This window comes from Seriola dumerili, unplaced genomic scaffold (assembly GCF_002260705.1).
Source record: "Seriola dumerili isolate Sdu_G_001 unplaced genomic scaffold, Sdu_1.0 BDQW01000056.1, whole genome shotgun sequence".
Classification (NCBI taxonomy): Eukaryota; Metazoa; Chordata; class Actinopteri; order Carangiformes; family Carangidae; genus Seriola; species Seriola dumerili.
This window is the reverse complement of record NW_019174311.1, coordinates 4929535-4938928: the sequence shown is the minus strand read 5'-3', so window position 1 is coordinate 4938928 and position 9394 is coordinate 4929535. Positions and strand designations below refer to the sequence as shown.

The 9394-nt window shown below is 41.3% G+C and overlaps 2 protein-coding genes across 2 annotated transcripts; both read right to left on the bottom strand.

Moving 5' to 3' along the window:
* Positions 1 to 1131: 1131 nt before the first annotated feature.
* Positions 1132 to 4071, bottom strand: LOC111219015 (pepsin A-like). The gene is made up of 9 exons (XM_022741565.1): positions 4013 to 4071; positions 3602 to 3743; positions 3337 to 3454; positions 2622 to 2740; positions 2315 to 2511; positions 2105 to 2221; positions 1817 to 1961; positions 1512 to 1610; positions 1132 to 1408 (listed from the first exon to the last, which is right to left on the bottom strand). Exons 1-9 carry the CDS (start codon positions 4069 to 4071, stop codon positions 1271 to 1273), a joined length of 1134 nt encoding a protein of 377 aa, XP_022597286.1. The 3' UTR covers positions 1132 to 1270.
* A 2136-nt stretch (positions 4072 to 6207) lies between these two features.
* Positions 6208 to 7879, bottom strand: prok1 (prokineticin 1). The gene is made up of 3 exons (XM_022741697.1): positions 7805 to 7879; positions 6736 to 6861; positions 6208 to 6327 (listed from the first exon to the last, which is right to left on the bottom strand). Exons 1-3 carry the CDS (start codon positions 7877 to 7879, stop codon positions 6208 to 6210), a joined length of 321 nt encoding a protein of 106 aa, XP_022597418.1.
* Between the last annotated feature and the right edge of the window lie 1515 nt (positions 7880 to 9394).

Genomic DNA, 9394 nt, shown 5'->3' with positions numbered 1-9394 from the left:
TCACTGTCACTGGCTTTTAAAAGCAGATTGAATGTTTATGATGCAAACTTCCTCTACAATCCCGTCTCTTGACAAAGTTTGTCTCCCCCAGGAAATGAGTGGCATAGTCTACACCACGGTGGACTTCAGAGCTCACGAGAAACCCACCGAGGTGTATGCAAACCTAAGGATGCCCAAAACACAAGCTGCTGACACCGAGCGGGCTGACATGGTGGAGTACTCCACACTGGCAATCCACCAGTGAATTCATGTGAAAGCTTCGTTAGGTTCTGATTTTAACGTGGGACTGAATCTGTTAGTGACACCACTGTGTTTTTAAAGGGAACTCCGTTGATTGTACACATACATGTCAGTTCAATAGTCAGGTTTAGCACTTCTCAGCCTGTGCACAGTTTGAAACACATTTCCCAGGCAGAGAGGGTTTAACAAAAATGCATTATGGGAAATTAAGGGTCCGGCCTTGTTAGATCCAGACAGAGCTTGAACCACACAAGGGACAAGGCATCTTGGCTTCTGCTGCTTTTATTTGAACTTTTGTCACTTTTGAGTTCCCTGTTTTTTTCTAAGAGTGTAATGTCAAATCACTGAACTACCATTTAAAATGTACATAACAGGAGCTTTTAGTGAAATTGATTGAAGGCATTAAAATGAAATGGTAATGGAATTAAAGAAATGATCTCCCTTACAATAATGCACACGATCTGGTGAAAGGTTGTGTTGGTTTCCTTGTGGTTCTCTCTTGTTTAAAGGGTGAGATCAGGTCGTGTCATCAGTTTATCTTTTCTTATATCAGTGTTTGTCATCATCAGCTGGCCCTCTGTTGTTGTGGGAGCCGCTCGATATCTATTCTCGGCTTGTTCTTCCTTTGCACAAAAAAGCTGCTGGCAGTCCCTTTGGTATCATCTATAAAAGATCAGCTTTCTCTGAAGAGAGATTGAATGAATAGACCGGAGTGATTCTTATTCCTGTGACCTTTCAGTGCAACACTGCACCACAGAACGACTGTGACTAAAGATGTTGTTAAAGATGTTTTTCTGCACTGATATAGGATCTTGGTTGTAGCCACCACAGTCAGACTGACACACACACACACACACACACAGAATGTTTTAGTTGCTACAATCTCTTTAATGCAAAGGTAATACAACATGTTGATGTCTGTGTTGTTCACAGTGTCCCATTTGCACCCTTCTTTTGTTCAGTCTTCAATCAAATAAGCCCCTACGGGGAAATACACACCTACAGATTATTCATCTGGTGTCTTATTTGATTACACAGACTTGGCCAGACCGATGTACTGAGCCTGGGCGTTAAAGATGGCATAGTACTCCCTGATGAAGACATCTCCCAGGATCCAGAGCTGGTCAGAGCCACCCTGGCCAAAGCCAGTGTTGCAACCGTAGTAGCTCTGTGTTGAGAAGAGAGAAAACATTTTTTTAATTCACTCAAATCTTCATTGTAGTGCTGAGAACTTTTATGTTGCAGTGGGCGGCGGCTGGGGTCTAACTGACCTGAGAGACGTAGGCAGATGCAGGGACGGTGAAAGCGTGTCCGTTGAGAGTGAAGGTGACATCAGGCATGTTCTGGATGTTCTGGCAGTTCACTATAGACTGTGAGAAGAACATCATGCACAGAGTTGAAGACCACGTAGCAGCAGAAGTTCTATTCATTGCTGCAGCTGAAGCAAGTAACCGAGTCCTGCTTAATTATTTTTACTTGAGAGTTTTGACGTCAGAGCATTAAAAGTCTGTTTACTCTGAGTTCAGGGAAAAGGGAAAGTCTATGTCAAATGGTATGGTATGATGGTATGACTCACCTCTCCGTACTGGTTGGTTGAGGCTCCAACCCAGGCGTTCATGTTGTTGATGTCAGAGGTTGGGCCAACGATCAGGGAGGTGCCAGTGTCAATGATGGCCTGGCAGCCACCGGAGCAGGCCACAGTCTGTCCGTTGATGGTAACACTGGGAGAAGGAAGAATAGAAGGTTGATTACAGTCAAGCCAGAAGGCTTTGTGCCACTTATGTTTACTGCCAATATTCTGCATGTGATAAGGTAATCAACAGTTTTGGTCTGAGTCACTGATTTTGGATGCATTTCTGTGTACCTGTCCATTTTGATCTGCCAGTAGGTGGCAGAGGTCAGAGGGATCCAGGTGACTTGTCCAGTGTAGTGGTTGCTGTCAACACCACCGAAGACCACCTCACTGCCCTGCTCACTGTGGCTAAAAGAGAGAAAAAAACAAAACAATGAGTGAATTTCATGTAAAAATGACTCACACGCTCCCAACCAACAGATTTCCATCCTGTCTCAGTACCTGCTCAGGTAGACGGAGAACAAGGGCTGGGACACGAGTCCCTGGTTGATCATGTTGTCAAAGACAGGCACGACGTCGTCAGAGGCAATGCTCTGGAAGGCCAGTCCCAGGATGCCATCAGCCACCATGTGGGCCATGAAGGGAGCCTCTGTCTGGCTAATTCCAAACACCTGGTTGGACACAGTGATACCGCCCACCTGGACACACAAGACAGCTGTCAGTCACGAGTTGAACAGACCGCGGTGATACTGTATGCCTGCTTGAAGTCTAAATACGCTGTGCATTCTGTTCCAGCGGCTTTGTTTACCTCAACAATGTCGCTGGCCAGACGTCCAGTCATGCTGCCAGTGCCGTACTGGATGGACAGAGGCTGGCTGCCCCACTTGAAGGTGGAGGACTGCTGTGGGTTGAATTTCTTGTGGTTCTCTGCAGAGGGACAACTTCTCTTTCACATGTGCATTTTATGACAATTTCAAGCAACTTGGATCTTTTACTGAAAGATCTCAAAGTAAAAATACTCAGTAGGAAATAAATACAATGCTATCAAATTTTTATCTAAGTAGAAATACAGAGTTATTAGCAACAAAACATACTAATATTGCAGAATGGATCCTGTCAGCTTTATATAATCATATTTATGGGTTATTATTGCTGATGCATCACTATGCATGAAACATTTCAGTGCAGCTGGTCAAATGGGAGTTTTTACTACATTAGTTTATACAGCCTACAGTTTATATAAGTAAGCATTTCAATCTACAACAGTCTATGCTATGTGTTGTATTCAAACTGTCCATTGATCTCATGTAATCATTTAGCAATTTTGTCAATTTTTGCCATAAAGTAACTTGAACCTGAAGCTGTGAAATAAATGTAGTGTAATGAGTAAAAGGTATATGCTAGAAAACATATAGTTAGTCCATCTGCTGGAAGCATTATCAGCAAACATTTAAATCCCCCAATAGTCCACAAACTGCCTGAACAGCAGCCTGGGCTGCAGCAGTAATCTCAGCGGTACTCACGGCAGGCCTGGCTGGAGCAGTAGACGGAGGGGATCCACAGGTTGGAGGAGCCAGTGTCAAAGATGACGCTGAAGGACTGAGGAGGGGTGCCAATGGAGATCACGCCATAGTAGGACAACTAGAGGGACATGAGAAGGCATGTGGCAGAGATAAAGATCAACATCAAGTTGATTCAAATGTTACAGCAGCTGTGACAGAAGCACAGTAAGTAGATGTTTCTTGACTTCATATTGAACCGAATCTAAATCTTCTGCTCTGGACTCACGTCAGCATCGTTGGTCATGCCCTCAGTACCAGACTGGATGAACTTGCTCATTGGGGTGTATGGGTACTTCTTCCTGTACTCATCCCACAATCCTTTCTCCTGCAGGGCTTGCCTGGCAGTCTTGCCCTTGATCAGGGGCATCCTACACACACAGCAAAGTGGATAAAGAATCAGCAAAATGCACATATGTCTGCCATCGTATAGCTGAAGACTTTAGAAAATAAGCTCTGCTTTCAACTTAGCGCCGATCTGAAAGGTGTGATAGCTCAAAGCAAGAAGCAGCACGATGGCCTTTAGATTTTCCCTCAGGAATACTAGATGAAGAGATTGTCTTCCAACAGTTCGTTCAGGTGTAAAATGTCAAAGAAATGACGGTGCAGGTTGCTTCTCAACCGGCCACATCAGACTTACTTATGGAGGCATTCAGAGAAAGCCACGAGGGCCGACAGGACAACGAGCCACTTCATCATGTTGGTCACTTTGCTGCTGGACTCAGACGAGTGAAGTTCAGTCACAGAGTTCAGCCCTTTATATACAACACATTAAGGTTATGTCTCCAATGTGCCCTTCCATATAACTTGATATCATGTATCAGCTGGAGATAAGAAATATGTGATATGGTTATAAATTACGTCTTATCCAGAAGCAAATATACCACTGAAACAAATGAACACTGATAATCAGGAAAATATTTTGCAGAGAGAATTTACTGAAAAACCAAGTTAACTTGGACATTGTTGAAACACACTGAAGAAAACAGTTGAGCAAAATGAATTGATTAGGAGGTTTCTCAGAGGACTGACTTCTATCATCTAACAGGTCATTTGAATTTACTAAAGCAAGAAAAGTGCACGTTTAATGTGCTGATATGTAGATTAGGCGACCTGATGTCCAGAGCCTTTGTTTAACATCGATATGGAAACTTTCCACGGGTTACCAAAGGTGTGAACTGAGGCTTATCTGATAACAATGACACACAAACCAAGACACAGAGGGGAACGGCTTGTGGTGTGAACAAAGAATAAAACAATGCTCAGTGCATTTTAAGGAGCTTACTCAAATTCCAGAGCATAAGTTGCAGTTTGACTTTGACTGGAAAGTTTGTTTCATATTTACACAGTTAATATTACACATTGAATCTAATTTTAAAACCATTTTTATACTGATTCCACAACCTTTTTGTAAGTGAATTTATCCCATGAAATACCGATGGTAACCTTTATCAAAGCACAATAGCTGAGGACGTATTCAGACTCTTTGCGTATAGATATTGATTGTAAATTTAATCATGCAGAAAAAATGGCTCCTGTCGGTGTAATGTGTGTTATGTCTTTGGACAGTTATCATTAGTTATGCATGAATGTGTAAGCAGCATTTTATTTTGCACATGGCTGAAGCCGAGCTACTCTTAAATTCATATATTATGAGCAGATGAATCTATAGCAAAGCTCGGCATTTCATAAGCTCATCAAAGGTTTTGTACTTGATCTGCAAAATAACAATGACTGTGTAATGAAGGAAAAAGTACAATAATGCCCTAGTATTTAGTAGTATTAATAATACTTCTAATATAAACAACAACAACAATAATAATAATAACAATAAATGAAAGGATTCTGTCTGTTGTAAAGACATTAAAATTGCACAAAAGGTACTCTTGTTCTCACTTCATATAACAAAGACATATCCTTATCATGTAAAAGGATAAAATTGCATCGTCTGGTATGGTAGCAGCATCTGTGCAATGAGGTCGCAAAAGTTCATTAAACTTTCTTTCAAACCAGGTTGTGCACAAAAATACGACATCACATCACTGCATCATTAATTTTCTTTTCTTTTTTTTTTTTCTTTTTTTTTTACTATCCAGAGCTTGTCAAGATCCATATGTTAGTGAAAAAAACTCTTGGGAATGTTATGAAAAATGAATTATTTTCCTGAACCTAAATCTTCTGTTGGGAACGTTGGTGGTGGAACGTGGTGTATTTACCCTTTAACTGACATCTGCACAAATCAAATGTTTGGCACAAGTCAGATGCCTTTAGTCATCAGTTCAGTTATATAGCAAGGTCACATGTGCTCGAGAAGGCACAGAGAATCTGATTATGATTATGACCTTTATCATAATCAGACTGTGATTAAAACCATTTGATACTTCCATCCCATAACACACATAATGTTTAATCAAGCAACACAAACTGAGCACAGAAAACAAAAAAACCTTCCGCAGAGGACACATCACATGACACACAATGTTGTTATAATACTTTTATTGACAATTATATCTACACATTTCTCTTCATAAATTAACATAAAATGAGCATGAAAATAAAACAGCAAATGTTTTACAGCTTTACAAATAACCTTGTTTTCATTAAGTAAATCTGTGTTTTTTGTTGATTGGTCACAATGCCCTGCCATCTCCTCTCCTGTCCTCTTGGTGTGCATTAAGAGAATACAAACTATATATTATAGTGCATAGAGTACACAAATGAAGAATACAGTCAGTAAAGATGAAATGTGCATTTTGGATCCACAGCTTGTTCAACTCTTCACTCTGAAATATCGTTTCTGCCGTGCTCTTCTTCATCTGAATGTTTAGGCGTCCATTAAAAGTCCATGTTTTTGAAGTCATCAGTACATCTATACTTGCTATCAGCGTATCTGGTGCACACCAAGTGAGGGACACAGGGGCAGGTGTGATGCTGCCTTTTCCCTGGATATGGCACCTGAAAGTGGAGGAAAAAAAAGGGGAGGGGGGAAATAATCTGACAGTGTAAATCCTTCATCAACTGACAGGTGGAGCGGCAGGTCTGAAAAAAAAAGCTGCTCTTTAAAAGTCTGAATCCGGAGACGGATGTGGTGTTAGCAGAACTAACTGTTGCCATCTCCAGATGATCGCAGTGATGTATGGCTCTGATCGCCCGCTTCTCTGTGGAGAAGATCAATAGCCTCTGCAGTTATCAGCAGCTTTTCTAAAGCTTCAGCCAACCTGCCAGCACTTGATAAAATCTGAACTTCAAGTGTGTGTGTGTGTGAGTGTGTGTGTGTGTGTGTGTGTGTGTGTGTGTGTGTGTAGCAGAGAGTGTGATGCAGGTTGGATGGATGCAGATTAGTAACATGACATTTCTCCCCACCTTGTGGCTGAAGGGATGGCATTCATCCCCTTCCACGCCTCTTGGGACGCACATCCTCAGCCCTCTCAGCCACAGACTGACAGCACAGCAAAGACCAAACCCGCACTGCACATCTCTCTCACAGGCCTGAGGACAGACACAGAGAGACGAGGTGGTACAGACAGAAAAGAATAAAAGAGACGGAGAGAGATGAAGAGGAGGGCAGTTCTTTTAATGCCAGTGAATCAGTTTTATTTTTATTAATGCTAATAGAGATACCCTTTTGTGTTTGAATATTTCATTTTTATTTATTGTAATAGAGATACCCTCTCATGTCCGTACAGTGAAAGCCATTTTATCCATCGCCTGTCATCTCCCTAATCCATTTACAAATGAATATCAATCAGAGGACTGAGATAATTTCCTCTCGTTTTTCCAGTGGACTTGAAGCGGAGGAGGATGTGGTCTCTCATTAGTCATGTGTAATCAAATTTTATAAAATTATCCACCAAAGTGAGCTGTTGTGTTTCCATTAAAATATAGTTTATGTGAATTTGTCATTTCAATATGAGAAAATCAAACCAGAAATCAACAGTCTTGTTGAAGTAAAACAGAGTTTTGAGCACACTTCCCTTTGTATAGACTGAAACAATTAGTCAATTATTGATCTGTCAACTGCAAACAATTTAATTTATCAAGCAAAAAGTCAAAACATTTCTCAGCAGGTGAAGATTTGCTGTTTTTTTCTGTTTTATTTTGTTGTGAATTTAATCTTTGATCGATCAAACTTGTGATGAGCACCGTTTTACATGTTGTAGAATAACTTCATTGTGTGATTAATTGAAAAAAAAAATGAAAAGATCATCATATAATAAAAATAATTGTTAGTTGCAGCCATAGTAAATAAGTGAGTAATTGCAGATAATTGCAGAAAGAGACGATAATAACAATGTAAAATCTAATTAGATAGATAAGTAATTAGTCATTTAGAGGAATTAGACAGTCCTTTAAGAACTGATCACATGAATCTAAAACCTGATAAAATCACAGACTGAACAGTGTGCAGCAGAGCCGGAAACTTGTCACTCACCCCTGTGATGACGGCTCCTCTGGACCAGCTCAGAGACACCAGGAGGAAGGACAGCAGCACGGCCGTGAAGCCCATGACAGCGACAGGAGAACTGGACTCTCTCAACACCCTCAACCCTGGACAACAGCTGTTACCGGGCTCTCCGACACCTCACACTGGATCCCCGACTCTCCAGTCAGTCATGAAGGTTCCCAGAACTCCTCAGAGGGGGGTGGGGTGGGGTTGGGTTGGGGGGGCGGGGGGGGGTGGGGGGTACAGCACTCTCTCCCTCTCTTTATCCACCTCCGACTCCCACCCAACACTCCCTCCCACCCTCCCCATGCCCGAGATCTCCCCACGCCCTCTCCGGCTGTCTCCTCAGACGCTTCGTCATCTTCCTCATCTGGATGATGGTGATGGAGGGTCACTGTAGCCCTCTGTAGACCTCTGCCTGTTACATACTGTAGGGTTTGACCAAACATCTGTTCAAGGCACAAGCTGACAGAGTTTCCATGACTCAAGTGGTTCAAATAAGTAACACAAAAAATATGGAAAACTCCTCCACAGTTGATGGCATTCATATGAAGTGAAATGAATCTGACACCTGTTGGTGAGAAAAAGGGCACAAGTGCCACGATATCCTGACTTATTTGTCAGTGTAAGGAAGCCCGGGCAAAACAAATCAACATCAGAGCCATATAACCAGGTTACTGAAATTACCACAGGCTGACTCATGGACTGTGCTTCACGTAGAGCATTTAAATGCTGGGAAGTGATATTCTTTATTTTATCATAGGATATCTGTGCCAGGATGCCATGTACTGTGACAGCTTTCATGGACCTTAGCTGTACATCATCTGTTCATCCACAATGAGAGAATAAGGCAAATAAGGTTACAAACTAATCTGCCTGTGAGGTGTATGATTTCTTTAAACATTAATGTCAACAGTAAAATATATTACTTCTGCTCAGAACCTGTCAGATGTGGTCTTTCTTTTTATTACAACAATATCTTTATTTATTTTTAGAACAGTTTAGCACTCCACATGTGACTGCACGTACACATGCCTGTAGAACATCTGTACATACAAAGCAACCACCAGAACATAATACTCCCACCCCCAACCCTGCAAAACATACAAAGACAAAATAAGTAATTACAGAATAAAGGAAAAAAATTATATAAGACTGTCATACACCCATACGCACTTGGATATGTGGTCTTTCTGAGTGAAAGAATAACTTGCTTTGGTTTGTCTCCAGGTTAAAATGGTGCTTCTTTTACTATATCGCTATTTGCATTTATTTCACTTGAAAACAAATGAACCATGCTACTGAAGGTTTAATACTGCGAAAAGAATTTAGAGACTGCTTCTCACTACCCACACTACCACTGACAGTGCGCATTAAGCTATAGTGTGACTAAATTGATACCAGAATATGAATAATGAGTCTTGAAATCTGTGAATTATAACAGTCATTATACAGTGTATGGCAGAGTGATGATACACTGACGCAAGAGTTAGATCTCTATTTTGGGTCTAGCTCATCTCCAGATTTACTGTGGTTGTAAAGTGGCCATAACTAATAATGGGATCTAGTGTTTATGCC

Bases quoted from the DNA above. Each gene is read 5' to 3' on its own strand.
- LOC111219015 (XM_022741565.1), bottom strand. From the start codon at position 4,071: ATGATGAAGTGGCTCGTTGTCCTGTCGGCCCTCGTGGCTTTCTCTGAA. The intron at 2,741-3,336 runs GTGAGTACCGCT...GTCCCTCTGCAG, and splicing joins CTGCTCCAGCCAGGCCTGCC to AGAACCACAAGAAATTCAAC. The intron at 1,962-2,104 runs GTACACAGAAAT...TCCTTCTCCCAG, and splicing joins TGGCAGATCAAAATGGACAG to TGTTACCATCAACGGACAGA.
- prok1 (XM_022741697.1), bottom strand. From the start codon at position 7,879: ATGGGCTTCACGGCCGTGCTGCTGTCCTTCCTCCTGGTGTCTCTGAGC. The intron at 6,862-7,804 runs GTGAGTGACAAG...GTCTGTCCTCAG, and splicing joins GAGGAGCCGTCATCACAGGG to GCCTGTGAGAGAGATGTGCA. The intron at 6,328-6,735 runs GTGGGGAGAAAT...CTCCACTTTCAG, and splicing joins GCCATCCCTTCAGCCACAAG to GTGCCATATCCAGGGAAAAG.